Here is a 16,169-nt window from a genome sequence, read left to right on the forward strand (position 1 = left end):
CAGGGAATGTGGTGGACGACTAGGTCTTCTTGCTGCATTCTTCCCATTTTCGACAGGTAATCCGCACAGTTATTATCTTGCCTCAGACGGGGATACCAAGCTCGGAGAGGAGACGTCGACACTCCCCTATCACGACGCGATCGGGATGATTGTCGACGACGTCTCCCACACTCAACAGCATCAAGGCGTCACTCGAATCGGTCTCGATAATGACCTTCTTCAAACCGTAGTTGAAAGCTAGGGTCAAACCTCCATGTATGGCCCACAGTTCTGCTGTAAGGCTCGACGTCGCTACCCTGCTAAGTCGGCCAAAGAATCCACCTCCCCCTATCATCCCGTGCAACACCTCCAAACCCCGCTAACCCTGAGTTCGACATGAAACTTCCATCCGTGTTTATCTTAATGAAGCCTGACGGTGGAAACTACCAACTAAAATAGATGGGCGCATCACTCTGTCGGTGTGCTGATCGAACACGACAGATTTCATCACCATTTTCGAATCTACTCTGCCAATTAGTAATCGTCGGGACGTAGATTGTCATGGTCTTAGTTATCAAAATGAGATGGTAATCAAAGTAACTGAAAATTAAATAATCAGATATCGAAAGTGCATTTAAGAAGTCCTATAGAGTGACTTATTTATAGTGTTTTTCTCTCCTCGTGGGATTAGGATTTCACACTAGTTTGTAGAATTCTTTTCCTATAATAATTAGGATTAAGTTTTTATTCTTTCCTTTTTTTTACATTTGTTTATTTGGTGGATTAGTCTCAAGTTTTAATACATGGATTCTTCATTATTATTTTCACTAAAATAATTACCGTGTTAGATAAACGCATCTTGAATATATATTATTTTCTTAAAAAACTCTTCAGAATGCACCAAAACCGAAAAATACCCATGCGTACTCATAAACGAACACATGTAATTAATTAGTGCCAGAGACGAACGTTTTAGAGAATTTGAAGTTCTTCTTGTATAAAATTAAAGTAGAACACATTTGAATATCCAAAAAGGATCTACTTGTGTAAAAAATAATTTCCCATTTTATAAAGGCATGATTTCGTACAATCCAAAATCAAATCTAGGACAGCTATGTTTCTAATAATTTCTCCAACCACTGTTTATATGATATAAAAATGACAACTTAATCAAGCATGACTTAATACATAGGTAAACCCTTAAACTTACCAAGATATATCATTTAGAGATTCGAACTATGCCCTATTTCAATTGAACACTTGTACTCCTAATAAAGTTACCAATTAGACACTTTCTGTTCATTTTTTTTAAAATCGTATTTTCATTTGTATATTAGATAATTAAGTTAACCATATAATAGACGAATTTAAACACACACACACAAAAAAAAAAGGTCAAAATTTGAACCGAAAGTAGAGGAGTTGAGGTGTTCGATTGGAACAGGACTTAGTTTATTGGAACAAGGCTTAGTTTAAGTGTCTAAATGGAATATCTTGACAAGTTTAAGGGGATGGCTATGTGTTAAGCCATCAAAATATTGTACTTTAACCATATGGTGTTCTATAAAATATCGAAGCAGATATGTGACCAGTAAAAAGGCAACAATAGTAAACTAAGCTGATTGAGCAGACAAGTGAAGCTAGGTTATATCAGACAGCCAACAAGAGGAATTACATTCCCCATTTATTTAGAACTGTACATGGTCTGCTTTCTTCTTTCATCGTTCCAGCCCAGTCCGGCAGAACCTTTGTTTCCCGTAGCCTGCAATGGTTCAATCAATCCCTTGTTGCTGCAGCCAAGTGTCTCCCCCTGTGCAAACAGCCAAGCCATCAGGTGACAATATCCCATGAGTAAATTTTCAAATTTGACTTAAGCAGTCTCATTACAAAGATCCTCTGTAATCGTGAGGTGCAATAATCTTCATTATTAGACAGTCAAGAAATTACCCATAGAGATAATCGAATAATGTTCAAATATAGAAGGCTCGAACTTTTTCTTTTTAATAAAAAGATGGATAACTTAAAACTTTATACAACAACTTTGTAATGAATTAACAAGGAAAAAGTTCCCTTCACGCATGAGTGACAAGATTGATGAGCACCCAGAGACGGGTGATAAATATGGAAGAAGGAATCAGAACAACAATATTCAGAGTTTTACAAGTCTAAGTGGGTCTGTACTTTCTTGAGATCCAAAGATAAGGTATTCAAGATTATGTAAAACCTCCTCAGTGACACTTGTAGCTAACATTAGAATTATTGAAGTCGTGAAAATATTAAACTGTACCTCCTTCCAGCCCATGTTTTCCAAGATTCTTCTGGCATAGCTACCAGCTCCAAACGAATTGCTCAAGGATTCAGAAAGGGCTTCCTCTGGACCAGCAGTTGCATCCAAAGGAACAGAATCACCAGAGTTAGGTGAAATTTTTTGCCCTGGACCAACACCAAAACTGCCGTGCAATGCTCTTCTTTCTGCAGCTCTATCCCTGTACATACGGTCTCTGTCCTGCAATGACATAATCACACAACTTAGCAGATAGGTAAGAGATATTAGATCCTTGATTCCTTGTGCATGTCCGTCTAAACAGGAGAAAGCATCTCTCTAGTAAAATTACAAAGTTTTCTTATGAGCTATTCAATTGTGTTTCCAGTTACATGGTAAATTCTCCCAAACCCGAACAATAGCTCCTCTATCCAGGAGCCCAAAACGGCTCTTTCCCACTTTGTTCCCTTGGTGACTCGAAGATATAACCTTATGCTTGGAGGTCGAGCGTCCTTAACACTAGGCTGCCTCCCTTGTCTTTGATTGGTTATCTTAACACCAATAAGTATGAAATCATCATCAATCCAAACCCAGCTCAGCAATTAGCACTATTGTCTCGACATTTCATTTTATGCTGTTTGTTAGCTGTACAGACATGTTCTTTCATCTTCATTTTTCAGCTGTACTGGCCATCTAATACATTAGTACAATTGAAATACTTTTCCCAGTTAACAAATTTTCTAGTGCAGCAAATTATAGATTATTTCTTCTTGAAAAAGTCTCATTTTTTGAGCTTCAAGATAATAAATCTGCTATAGGACTCACCCTAATTGACTGTATATAGGAAATTCGTCTCAATGACCACATACCCAAATCATCTTTTAGTATAAAAGATGTATTAGTACTTGAAACATAAAGTGAATGTACAATACCCTTTCAGGCGCACTGATCTCCAGTGGCAGAGACACATCCTCCTCTCCAGGGAGTCCAATGCTTATGGGTTTATCTCTTTCAGTGACTGGTGAGCACGTCTGGGTTTCTCTGTTGATTGACATTTGCGGAAAGCGCCAATCTTTCGTTGGATTGGAAGAATCATAATTAGACAAAGAAGCCAAATATTTTGTGCTAGGATTTCTCAACCTGTACACCTGACCTGTAGGACAGAAACATTTTGAATGAATGCCAACGAGGATAGAAATTAGGATGGGCAATGCCTTACCTAAAATTTCATATTCAAAATAAGAAAACAAGCATCTTTCATGACAGCACAAGTAGCAGAATTTGTCTGTCCTTGAGGTTTTACAATTTGCTGATGCGCTGGATTGAATGAAATATGATTGAATCTGAGTTGTCACTTCCTTTGGGTGCAAAGCTTATTTCATAATGCCAAAAAGAGTGATTGATGTTTCATCAGAAGTTGGAAATCCCTCTTCCTTCTAAGTTGCGCCTCATTACATCTCTTTTACTGTCTAGATATACAAACTGTAACTTACACGACAACGTCTCAAACATGCATGTCTAATTTGGTAGTACTCTGAATTAGGCTGATCATGAATGAATGTGAATGCATACATGCTGATGACCGAAACATGAAAAGAAAGTATTTGTACATTTAAGTTTTGCAGGGCAGCCACCAGAGAGGCACGTGTTGGCTCACACGTAACAAATAAAAAAAGGAAGTTTCTAGCACATGGAATGAAAAGATCACGGACTGAATAGATAGACATTAAAAGGGAATTACATGAATTCATTTTTTATAGTAGGTCACAACAGTTTAACAGGGGATTTTATAAACCTCAACTAAAAGGGACATGTTAACAATAACTGATCTGTGTAACCAAATAGGATGCAGAAGTTTCCCTGTAAATGGAAGTTTGACAATGCAAACCTGATGAAACTCGTACCAGATCAAGATGGACTTCACATACTGGAGCCGTTTTAAGAAGATGGCCACTCGAGGGCATTGATGGATGCAGCTTAGCAGTAGGCTTCACCAGTCGTCCTACCAGCCTTGCCACCCTTCTTTTTCGACGACCTTTTCTGATCTTTTTAACCACCGACCAATCCCACAAATCAACAGCCCGAATATGTGACAGAGAATCTTCAAATGGTCGTTCAACTTGACCATACTGAGCTCGCCAGTTTTCTTCCTCTAAACAAATGCCTGTTCTGAGGAAACTTCAGTCAATTTCATTCATCCAGAACCATGAAAATGACGAAATTTAAACTAAGATGCATATGTATTTAAAAATCCCCAAAATCCTCTTTTCCTTTCTTTTTCACTGAACTAGGAGCCTATTCCATTTGTTTCGTATGAGTTACATCATATAGAGGGATTCACGAGGTAGTCAAAGAAAGAATTTCTTTAACTTAACTCCCATTGTATTAGAACTACAAAAAGAAAATAAGAGAGAGAGAGAGAGCGCATCAATTTTTCCCTCAATATTGCTAAAAATGCCAAATACTTTTTCCATCTGTACTCTGAAAATGGACAGATTCACCAACATTAGTTCTCTCAAGTGACCCGAAAAACATTTTATGAGGATTTCTCTGCAATATCTTAAATTTCAAAAACTACTATATCATTGGAGACCTACAAAGCAACTACTCCTCAACCTCACTAAGAGTTAAATCAATAGAATAAAATGCTAGATGAAAGAGGAAAAAAAGGAATGAATTAACAATAGGCAAACTTTTGAGTTTTGACAAGTCCATACACTTTTCGGCATCATTTCATCAACATTTCAACACTAATGCCTTAATGCCAAGTGAGAAAAAAATTGTATAGCATACATATATTATTAATGTTGAGTATCACAATCTATACTAACCTTCATCCATGTCATCATCAATTGGATCAGCAGAATCAGTCCAGTCATTTGCAATTGGATCAGCAGAATTTGTCCAGTCATCTGGTATCCATTCACCTTCCTCGAGTTCATATGTGATGCCATTCCCTGCACCGCCAAGGTAGAATGACTTGCAATGCAGTAGTTATAATCATAATTTGAGCAGAACAGAATAGTGAACCAACCAGCTGCTGACATATGTGTGTGATCTGTGTCATTTATTTCTGGAGCCACTGTTACGTCAGAAGTACTATTGGTAGCTTGAGTGGAGTAATTCGCCAGATAAAGTTCAATGAGAGTATCTTCGAGCCTGACAGTAGATGTATTACAGCAGTTGGGAAAGAAAAATAACTACAAGAATAAAAATACCAGATAACTAAACACATTGCTTTACCACTCTGAGGGTGGTGGTGGGTTTTCTGGAAGCTTGCAATTTGTATCCTCCAACTGCTCTGCTTAGAGTGAAATACAAAGAGAAGGTAAGTGACAGTCAAGTGCAAATGACTTCTACAGAGAAAAAAAAAAAGGATTATAACAACCAAATAGTTCTCTACTGAAAGGATGAAGCAATTTGAAGGACAGCCATTATACTCGGGGTGAAAACTGGTTGTGACAAAGGACGGATACCAAGAGGGATCAATAATGAGACAAATAAATAACAGAGAACTTTATGGATATCATAAGTGAAGAAATGCATGAATAAACATCTTACATCCATGATCCAACACTTATCACACGTCAAACAGCTCAGCAAACCATGAATCAAAACTGATTGGATAATGACTCACCTAGTAATAATTCACAAGAAACTGCTGCTATTCATTCAACTCCAAAGTGGACATGAATAAGTATTTCACCAACTAGAATATCGTAAACAGAAGAATGATTCCTAGTAATGTCTCCACAATTATATATTTTAGATTACTTAACCCACCAAGTTACAGTGTTATGGGAGGACATGGATGGGAAATTGGCAAATTACATTTGGGACCCCGGCTAAGGAGCATGTGCACTACATGAAGATGCCAATATATAGAAGAAGATATATTCCATTAGGGCGACGCTGAGACTTGTGTTATTTTCTTTGTTTAGTTTAGTAGAACTTTTTTCTGCCCTTTTTTGCTTTGCAGTTGGTTACTCAAGTTGATGAACAATCTGCTTGTAACTTCCTTTATTGATCGATCCAATGCTTTAGTTTGTTGCATACAACAAGAACTTCCAATGACCCGAAACTAAAAGGATAAGGTCTGAATAGAACTAAGAGGATGGTATATTTATTGCAGCAACAACTTCATCACGAACACATAATATCATTTACGCATCCATAGACAGGCGGGTGAACTTATTAACCTTCAGAAAACTCCGTCGAATGTGGTTCCATTGTTTGAGCCACATTTTCACCTGACATACTGATGTCTGCATCTTTGTTAGACTCCGCAGGCGCAATGCTCTCACAACTATTCATTTCACCACATCCATCCTGACATAGAATGATAAACGAATTCACAAACATAAATCAACTAGGCCAACATTTGGATAGCGTAAATTGGAAGGCTTAGCAGAACAAATAGTTATTAACATAACTAAAGAAATAAAACGTTACCTGAAAGGACTCGATGGGAAGATAAGTACCATTTTCGAATTTATAATAGAGTCCATCATTACAGCTGTAGTACCAACCTGCTTGAGGATCGTGATAAAATCCAGTGCTGCATAACAAGGCCACACCTTTTAGCTACAAAAGAACGCGATAAATAACGATAGGTCTTCATTAATTAATATAATTGCTGAAACAACTCAAAATTTTACGAAACTCGGCTTAACTTTAAGAGGTTAAATTAAAAAAAATTAAAGCCCTAATTTCAGAAGAGAAAATAGAAAAGAGGAAAGGGATTGGAGATTAAACACATAATAAATTGTTGAAGGATAAAAAAGGGAAAAGAAAAGGCACCTGGCATGGTAGTAAAGCTGACAAGTTTCATCCCATACGAACTGATTTTCGGACTCTTCTTTCTCCTTTCCCGCCATCACTAAGCTCTCAAATATCGATTGAGAAATTCTACTAGTTGATGTAGAGGTTGCACATAGGGATGGCAATAGGGCGGGTTAGGGCAGGTTAGGGCGGGGCAAGCCTTGACCTGATAAGTTTAAACCCGCATGTTTGCCTGCTTTCAGTTAAGGCCTGTCGCCGTTTATATTATCTTTTCGTTTTTATTTTTATTTTTTTAAACGTAAGCATGTATATTTTCTTAAAAATAATTAGATGAATGATTAGTTCTTAAAATTGAATTTTTTCTTTTGATCGTTCAAATTTCAAAATAGAACTAGAATTTACATATTTTACTATGTTTAGCATGAGAATACACAAACCCTCTTTAGTATAATTAAATAAGCTTGAAGGAATGTCTGAGTTAAAAAAAAAAAAAAGATTTGTCTTAATTACTAAAGACAAACTTGTGATGTAAAATAAGCTGTACACACCTTTTTGTAGATGTCTTTTTTTGTGAATTTCTTCTAAATGAATATTGTTAATCGTAAGATCAGTTAATTAGGCGATCACTTTTGCGATAAATAAGAAAGGTTTTGTACAAGCTTAAACAAATAGAATAGTTCTATTCTTTAGGTTTACTTCATAAGTTTAGTTTTATAATAAAAAAATATTGATTTTAATTTATCTAGAAGTCACATTTTAACAAATAAGAATTTAATAACAGAAATGAGAAATCTTCCTGACAAAGCGATCATCTTTATCTTTTAGTAATAAAAAACGAAAATGTGGATTCAAACTAAGGAACAAGAATAAAATAGTCATTTTTTTTACCGTAACCCACTTATAACCCATTTCTTGTCACATACATTAAAAATTTCAAAAAATTAAATTTTGCCTGCTATATATACTGCCAGTTTATATGTTTATATGTTTTATTATGACTTTGTACATATCCTGCATCTGCCCTACCCTAATTGCCATCCCTAGTTGCACAATCAATATGGTGTTAAGGATTAATTCATCAATTTTAATGCATTCATTACTTGGGAATCTAGAAAATTATGGAGTACTAAATCTCCGTAAAATGTACACACATGAATTTTAGTTGTAAGTTTTGTACCGACCAATATAGGACCAACAGGAACGGGAAAAGTATGAATACAGTACCTACATATGTTGTTTATGTGGACCCTCACCCGTTTCGTAAGATTCAGGAACTAAACCAGGGACTATGGGTGTGTTTGGGATGAGTGCAAAATATTTTCTTTCTTACTTATATTTTTGTATTTGATAAGTAACTGAAAAAAATGTTATCATAAGGGCATTCATATATAATATAGCAAAATACTGTGGGGGCTGGATGGGGTGGGAATGGGGGTTCAGGGTGGCGGGAGAGGAATGGCCAAGGGTGCCAATTGCAGGCGTTGGGTAGGTGGGAGAAGACATTACAATAAAGTTTTTTTTTTCCACTTTGGATTGATATTTTAATAGTTGTTTTTCATATATATTTTGGCTATATTTTTAATTATATTTTGATTATTATGTTCAATATTATTTATTATGGTTTTTACGGTAGTATATTTCGGATATATTTTTCATATATTTTGACTATATTTAGAAAAAATTTGAAAAAAAAAAGTTGCGGGGAAAACGTTATTCCTGATTATGACTATATTTTGGCTACATTTTAATTGTATTTTTGATTATTACGTTCAATATTACTTATTTTGGTTTCTGTTGACTATATTCAGATATATTTTTCATATATTTTTCAAAATTTCAGAAAAATCAAAAAAATAAAAAAGTTCCAGTGAAAAGGTTGTTACCTCAATTATGAACTCAACTTGAATTCGATGTTTCAACAGATGAATTCAAATATATATTCATCGTTTAAAACGAGCTCGCATTCCACTGGTTTGATATTGTTATTTTTCAAAGTTTTTTGATGAACTAGTTTTTGAACATTTTTTTTTTTGGGTTAAAAATATGAATGTACTTTTTGAATTCAAATTTTTTTGAATTTATTAGCTGTTTGAATGAGATATGAGATCAGATATGGAATGGGAGGATATTTGCGTGAATCAGGGAACATTAAAAACTGATTTTAATTTAAATTGGAATAGATTTTGTTTCCATAAATATAGCACTTTCAGTTTTACTCGGCCGTGTATTTCCGTTATATTTATCACTATATTTAAGTCGACGCATCTACTAGCTAAATATAGGTCCTCTAGCTACGAATTGTAAATGTAGAACATATAGTTATAGGTTGTTAGAAGGAGCTAAAAGGTAGCTGTTTGTGAAAATTTTACAAAAATATTTCTCTCCCTACCGAAGCACACCTTACAACCCGTAATGTAAAGATGGAACTTTAAGGTCCGTGGAACAATTGGACTCATATTGCAACAGTAGCCCAACCCAGCAGCATAGTATAGCTGAATTTGGATTAGGCCGCAAAATATGGGTCAATTCGCTGGAATGTCGTTATTTTGGGGTGATCTTTAATTTTTGTCCCTCAAATTGGTTATCTTTAATTTTTGTCCTTCGTCTAATATCATGAGGTTTGAGGTTTAAACTCCGGCTTAGTTAAAAAAAAAAAAAAAAAAATTGTAGCAAGACAGAGTTTTCGATTCAAAATTTTGCCTGAGGGCGAATGCCAACCTCTGCCATGCGATTTTTTTTTTTTTTAAAATTTTGCTAGGGTTCGGAGCCAGAACTTTGTGGTATTAGGCGAAGGTCAAAAATTAAAGACCACCAATTTGAGGGTCAAAAATTAAAGACCAGTGCTTTTGAAGGGCACTCCGCACAAAAAAATGCAAAATATGCAACGTTTACAATCCAGTTCCTATACTAGCACTCTCTTCATGTTCACTTTATTTTTCGTAGTTTAATTTGATATAATAAAACAATTTTAGACACAAAATTTAATAGAGATTTAAGATATTAATTTTGACTTATACATGTATTAGCGATGGTGAAAGATCTTTTTTCTATTTTATTTTATGTGATATTAACAAAAATATGACATATTTTTTATATTTGAAATAATTAAGTTTTAATTTTTAATATTACCCTTAATTAAGGACGCACCTTTTTAATCACAAAGACGCATCGGTATGTTTTAAAACGGAGGGAGTAATAAAGTATGATGTCAGACATGTGAGGATATCTCATAATAAAAAGAGTGACATGCAAAATGAAACAAAATGAGTATTATTTGTGATATATGAAGGATATTGCTTTAGAATCTTATATACCACTCGTAGTTACTTTACTTAGAACTACTATGGAAATAGGTCAAATAAGCGAGGACAAATTAAAGTATTTGGTTGTATATTTCCAGTAATTTAGGAGCTAGCTTTTTGTTTGGTTATAACACGAATAAAATCTTGAAAAGTTTGAAGTTGGACTATCTAATAGTACATGTATACTTCCTTTTCTCTCTCGAGGAACCATGCATGCCTTTGCTCTTGTGTTTTGACTTCACTTGATGATACAATAATTTCAGGAAATGCAAAGGAACAAATTAAAAACTTGATGTTGCATCGGCGAGCGGATACGGATTTGAAGGTGGCGGGTCTTGTAATTTTCTTCTTCAATGTACTTGTTAGGAACGTGTTAGGTCGGATCAAGTTTATTCGGATCAACTTAATAGGCCTTTTTTTATTTGTAAATATGAAAATTACATCTCAAAAATCAATAAAAGAACATAATTAATATCTTAAACCCATTAACAACAAGATAAAATCAAGATTTTCACCAAGGGACTTGCATCTTTTATGTATATTAAAAAATGAATTTGCACAAGTAAAATAACATCTTCAATAAGGGAATTACACCAATCAAAATAAGAAAAATAATAGAAAAACTCCTCAATAGGTAATTACATCCCATAAGTAAATGTAGAATTAGATAAACCACAAGTTCTCAAAAATAAATCATAAATTTCATGTTTTTTCTAAGCAATGCTCACAATTTAAGTAGTAAAGTGATTTAAATTGAATGTAACAATCATAGAACAGCACAATTTTTTTATAATACACTCCCTCCGTCCATTTTTATTTGTCTACTATACTAAAAATATATATCCACTTTTACTTGTAAGTTGTATAGTTTGAAAAATCAAGACATAATTTACCATTTTATATCTATTTTACATTTATTATTAAGTACTCCAATTCATTTATCATTTTATTTATTGCTTATTAAGAGTGTCCCAAGTCAAATATTGACAAGTAAACATGAACGGATGGAGTAATAAACAAAAAAATTATAAGAAATAAGATTAAATTGAATTTTGATCTCAATCCAAAATTCCCATTGAGAAAATTTTTTGATTTAAATACTCACAAGATTAAGAAAAATGCTTAATTTAATGAATTTTGAAGTTTCTATTTGTGTGTGTTCTTTATTACGGATAAAATAATAGAATAGAGGAAAGACAATGTAAATAATAAAAAAGACAAATCGAAAAGAAATTCAATTGGAAATGTTCGAGATAGATCAAACTTATGTCTATCATCTATGACACTTTTGTTTAATTTGTGGCATCATGCGGATCAAATATTTAACTTAATTTAAACAAATTACAATATAAATATATAAAAAATTTATCGATACAGGAGTCTTGTAAGTAGGCGGATCCGCCCTTGGTTGCATGAGTAAACGCAATTCATTTAAATTGATCTTTCTGTTGCATCGAGGACTAGGCCAATATAACTACTAGAAACATCTTTTCTTTATTTCGTACATTAAAAGCAAGTGATGTCCCATAGAATCATCCAGAGAAAACAACAAATGAAAGGAGGTCTGGAAAGAACGGAAGAATTAAAAAAGAAAAGAACTTTGGTAGTACTTTGCCCAAATTCACGTCATATCCATGAATATATTTTCCTGTTCAATGGTCTCCAAAACTGAAGCGGGAATAGTGTATGATGTTTGATTTAAGAAGTGTTGATGCAGCCTATCTAGTTATCTTAGCTTAGGTATCTCAAAATTCACAATCTCCTGCCGAATTAAAATACTGTAGGCATACGCAATTAACTTCAAGGAAAATTGGTTCCATTTCTGGTTAAAGTCGAGAAGTTATGCGAAAAAAATGCAATACTAACAATTCTGGAAAAATATAAAATAACAATATTTGAAACCGAAAAACAATTCACTAAAACTTGACTTGTAGAATATTCGGCTCATAATTTCCTTTAACCAACCGTGCCCAACCATAACCAGTGGTCAACTTTTTTTAATAGACTTTTTTCACTCCTACACACACTTCTGGAACGGGAGTGGGTGAGAGAAATCATCTATATATACAGTTCTGTATAGAAGCATTGATCGTCACGTGTGACAACTAATTAACAAACTCTCAAATTAACCTTCGTCCTCCTCTTCAACTCCTATAGTAACCACTCCATTTCTAGACACTTCTTAAATACCTTTGTTTCTCTGTTTCCATGGCTCCAAGCTTGAACAAGAATGCCTCACAAGTAATGGCCAGGCTAATAGATGATAACACAAAGCCTTTGTCCATCACCCTTGAAGGCACTGAGTTTTTAGCCAATGGTCATCCTATACTTACTCATGTCCCTGCTAAAATCATTGCCACTCCATCACCATTCATCTCCAAAGATTTTACAATCGGCTGCTTCGTCGGATTTGACTCCGACGAGGCCAGAAGCTGCCACGTGGTCCCTATAGGCAAGCTCAAGAACATAAGGTTCATGAGCATATTCAGGTTCAAAGTATGGTGGACCACACACTGGGTAGGCCAAAATGGCAGAGACATTCAACACGAGACACAAATGATAGTACTAGACAAATCCGAAAACGGCCGTCCTTATGTTTTGCTACTTCCAATTCTAGAAGGTTCCTTTAGAGCCTCATTCCAACCTGGACAGGATGATAATTTGGACATTTGCGTGGAAAGTGGATCAAGTAAAGTTCGTGAATCCAGGTTTCGGACTTGCATTTATATGCACGTAGGTGAGGACCCGTACGAAATGGTGAAAAATGCTATGAAGATTATTAGATTACATTTAGGGACTTTTAAGTTGTTAGAAGAAAAATCTCCTCCAGGTATAGTTGATAAATTTGGTTGGTGCACTTGGGATGCTTTTTACCTTACGGTAAATCCAAAAGGGGTATGGGAAGGGGTTAAGGGCCTAGTAGAGGGTGGGTGCCCTCCAGGATTAGTCCTAATTGATGATGGGTGGCAATCAATTTGCCACGATGACGATGATCCAATAACTGATCAAGAAGGGATGAACAGGACTGCTGCTGGTGAACAGATGCCATGTAGGTTAATAAAATTTGAAGAGAATTACAAATTTAGGGACTATGAGAGTCATAAGGGAAAGGGGATGAGGGCATTTATTGAGGACCTAAAAGAGGAATTTAAGAGTGTAGAACATGTATATGTGTGGCATGCACTGTGTGGGTACTGGGGCGGGATTAGGCCTAATGTGCCAAACATGCCAGATAGTAGGGTCATTAGTCCTAAGCTATCACAGGGTTTGCAGATGACTATGGAGGATTTGGCTGTGGACAAGATTGTGAACAATGGAGTTGGATTGGTCCCACCAGAGAAGGTGCACCAATTGTACGAAGGGTTGCACTCGCATCTTGAATCAGCTGGGATTGATGGAGTCAAGGTGGATGTTATTCACGTAAGTTCTCAAAAGTTCAATAATAAATATTGATCTTCTATTCTTTTTCTTTTTCGTTTCTATCTGCTTGACTAACGCTACAATGTTTATGATTCACATACTTGTCAATGCAGTTGCTGGAGATGTTATCAGAGGATTACGGAGGACGAGTGGAACTGGCTAAATCATACTACAATGCCTTAAACGCTTCAATAAGGAAACATTTTAAAGGGAATGGCGTGATTGCTAGCATGGAACATTGCAATGACTTTATGTACCTTGGGACAGAGACCATTTCTCTAGGACGCGTAGGTATGTCTCAAACATTTAAAAAGGGATTTATATAAACAAAATAAAAATACACAATCAGCGTATGTTAACATGTTGTATCACATAAACTACACAATCAGCGTATATTAACATGTTGTATCACATAAACTGTCTTATTTTTCAGTTCACTAATACTACTTTTGCAGGAGATGATTTTTGGTGCACTGATCCATCTGGTGATCCCAATGGGACATTTTGGTTGCAAGGATGTCACATGGTACATTGTGCTTACAACAGTCTGTGGATGGGAAATTTCATCCAGCCTGATTGGGACATGTTCCAATCTACTCACCCTTGTGCTGAGTTTCATGCCGCCTCTCGAGCCATCTCAGGAGGACCCGTATATGTAAGCGACTCAGTGGGCAAACACAACTTCCAATTGCTGAAAACATTGATCTTGCCTGATGGTTCCATTCTCCGTTGTCAACATTATGCACTGCCAACTAGAGATTGCCTGTTTGAAGACCCTTTACACGATGGCAAAACTATGCTTAAAATTTGGAACCTTAATAAAGTAAGCATTAATCTTAAGAATTTAATTCATGCCTTTTAGCAATTTATTGATCAAAATTTTATCTTATTGTGTTATTTCTGGGAATAATGGCTATAGTTTAGCGGAGTTCTTGGAGCATTTAATTGTCAAGGAGGAGGATGGTGCCCTGTTTTAAGGAAAAACAAAAGCGCGAGTGAGTATTCAGTGGCAGTGACATGTTTGGTTAGTCCAAAAGATGTTGAATGGAGCAATGGAAGAAATCCGATTTCTGTGGAAGGAGTGAACATTTTCGCGGTGTACATGTATTGCCAGAAGAAGCTAAAGCTCTTGAAGTTGTCTGATAATGTGGAGATTACTCTTCAGCCATTCGACTATGAGCTGCTAACGGTAAGCCCTGTAGCAGTGTTGTTGAAAAAATCAGCACAGTTTGCGCCAATTGGATTGGTGAACATGCTCAATTCTGGTGGTGCAATCGACTCTCTTGTGTACAATGACGATGATAATGGCGAAAGTTCAGTACGAATAGGAGTGAAAGGGAGTGGTGAGATGAGGGTGTTCGCATCTGAGAAGCCGTTATTGTGTATGATTAACGGAGTCTCTGTTGATTTTAGTTACGAAGATAATATGGTCGTGGTTCAAGTTCCATCGCCTAATTCTTCAAGATTGTCTGAAATTAAGTATGTGTTCTGAGTTCTGATACCTGAATTACACATTCCTCCCCCTTTTTGTAATTATACTAAAATTTTGAAGATCTTTAAGTGTAAATTACGAGTTTAAATCATATTGTAATGCTCAATTATGCTTCCGTTTACTTTTCCATCCTTCATTTCTCCTGCTGAAAGCTTCAACCGTGGTAAACATCATTATGAAATAGAGTTACCACTCATTTCCTTCTTTATGATGTTCCAAGCTCGAGCCAATTAGTAACTCATGGGGTAAATTTTGCAGAAACGAAAGTTCCATCTACTAGAAGCACACTTGTGATGATTAAAGATGCCACCTATGATTATATATTTAATTTTCGTCATTAACTTAATCGCTTAATGGTAAGACTTTATTGGGAAAGTTAAAACTGGTACATACTCCACTTATTCAACACTTTTATCTGATAATCTATAGTATGGGGTCTCTTCTAATTAAACAACCTATTGTTTAATTACACATACTTCATAGAAGTTCATACAACCTAGATTAACTCGATTGGCAGTCCAAATAAGTCCAAAACTTAAAAAGGAAAAAAAAAAAAAAAAAACCTAGTATTTTTCAGAAACAACTTCCTTTGGGAAAATCAGCTTTTTTTTTACATTGCAAGGCCCAAGATCAGATACTGTCCTAGTCAAAATGGTCCAGTTCACAACTACAAACTCCATAAGCATCAGCATTTGTTGTTAAATTTGTCATGTATTTGCACATTTAGAAGTGAGAGGGAAGGCCTGTTTGTGACAAGCCCATCAACTTCTTGAAGCGGTCTCATTTGTTCAAGCTTATTGGGTAAGAAATGGCTCATTGGACACACTAACAAAGCCCATAGAGTCTACAAAACAGCACAAGCTTTGCATGGACGAAATGGACAAGTTTCTGCATATACACTGTGTCTTATCACTTTGGGTTACGCTACTTA

At 35.5% G+C, this 16,169-nt stretch overlaps 2 protein-coding genes across 4 annotated transcripts; one reads left to right on the top strand and one right to left on the bottom strand.

The window, feature by feature from the left end:
- Positions 1–1,517: 1,517 nt before the first annotated feature.
- Positions 1,518–8,525, bottom strand: LOC132055967 (uncharacterized). 3 transcript variants are annotated; one of them, XM_059448005.1, is made up of 11 exons: positions 8,249–8,525; positions 7,043–7,150; positions 6,695–6,800; positions 6,442–6,571; positions 5,486–5,543; positions 5,277–5,401; positions 5,074–5,199; positions 4,131–4,406; positions 3,175–3,395; positions 2,267–2,485; positions 1,518–1,789 (listed from the first exon to the last, which is right to left on the bottom strand). In XM_059448005.1, exons 2-11 carry the CDS (start codon positions 7,117–7,119, stop codon positions 1,664–1,666), a joined length of 1,464 nt encoding a protein of 487 aa, XP_059303988.1. In that variant the 5' UTR covers positions 7,120–7,150; positions 8,249–8,525; the 3' UTR covers positions 1,518–1,663. The 3 variants fall into 3 exon arrangements, with proteins under 3 accessions (XP_059303988.1, XP_059303987.1, XP_059303989.1); XM_059448004.1 differs by having other exon boundaries at positions 7,043–7,168; positions 8,068–8,525; XM_059448006.1 differs by lacking the exon at positions 8,249–8,525 and having other exon boundaries at positions 6,695–6,826; positions 7,043–7,168.
- Positions 8,526–12,194: 3,669 nt separating this feature from the next.
- Positions 12,195–15,379, top strand: LOC132055966 (galactinol--sucrose galactosyltransferase-like). The gene is made up of 4 exons (XM_059448003.1): positions 12,195–13,746; positions 13,860–14,037; positions 14,202–14,569; positions 14,666–15,379. The coding sequence occupies exons 1-4, from the start codon at positions 12,535–12,537 to the stop codon at positions 15,236–15,238; spliced, it is 2,331 nt and encodes a 776-aa protein (XP_059303986.1). The 5' UTR covers positions 12,195–12,534; the 3' UTR covers positions 15,239–15,379.
- Positions 15,380–16,169: the final 790 nt, after the last annotated feature.

Source organism: Lycium ferocissimum, chromosome 5 (assembly GCF_029784015.1).
Source record: "Lycium ferocissimum isolate CSIRO_LF1 chromosome 5, AGI_CSIRO_Lferr_CH_V1, whole genome shotgun sequence".
In the NCBI taxonomy this organism is placed as follows: domain Eukaryota; kingdom Viridiplantae; phylum Streptophyta; class Magnoliopsida; order Solanales; family Solanaceae; genus Lycium; species Lycium ferocissimum.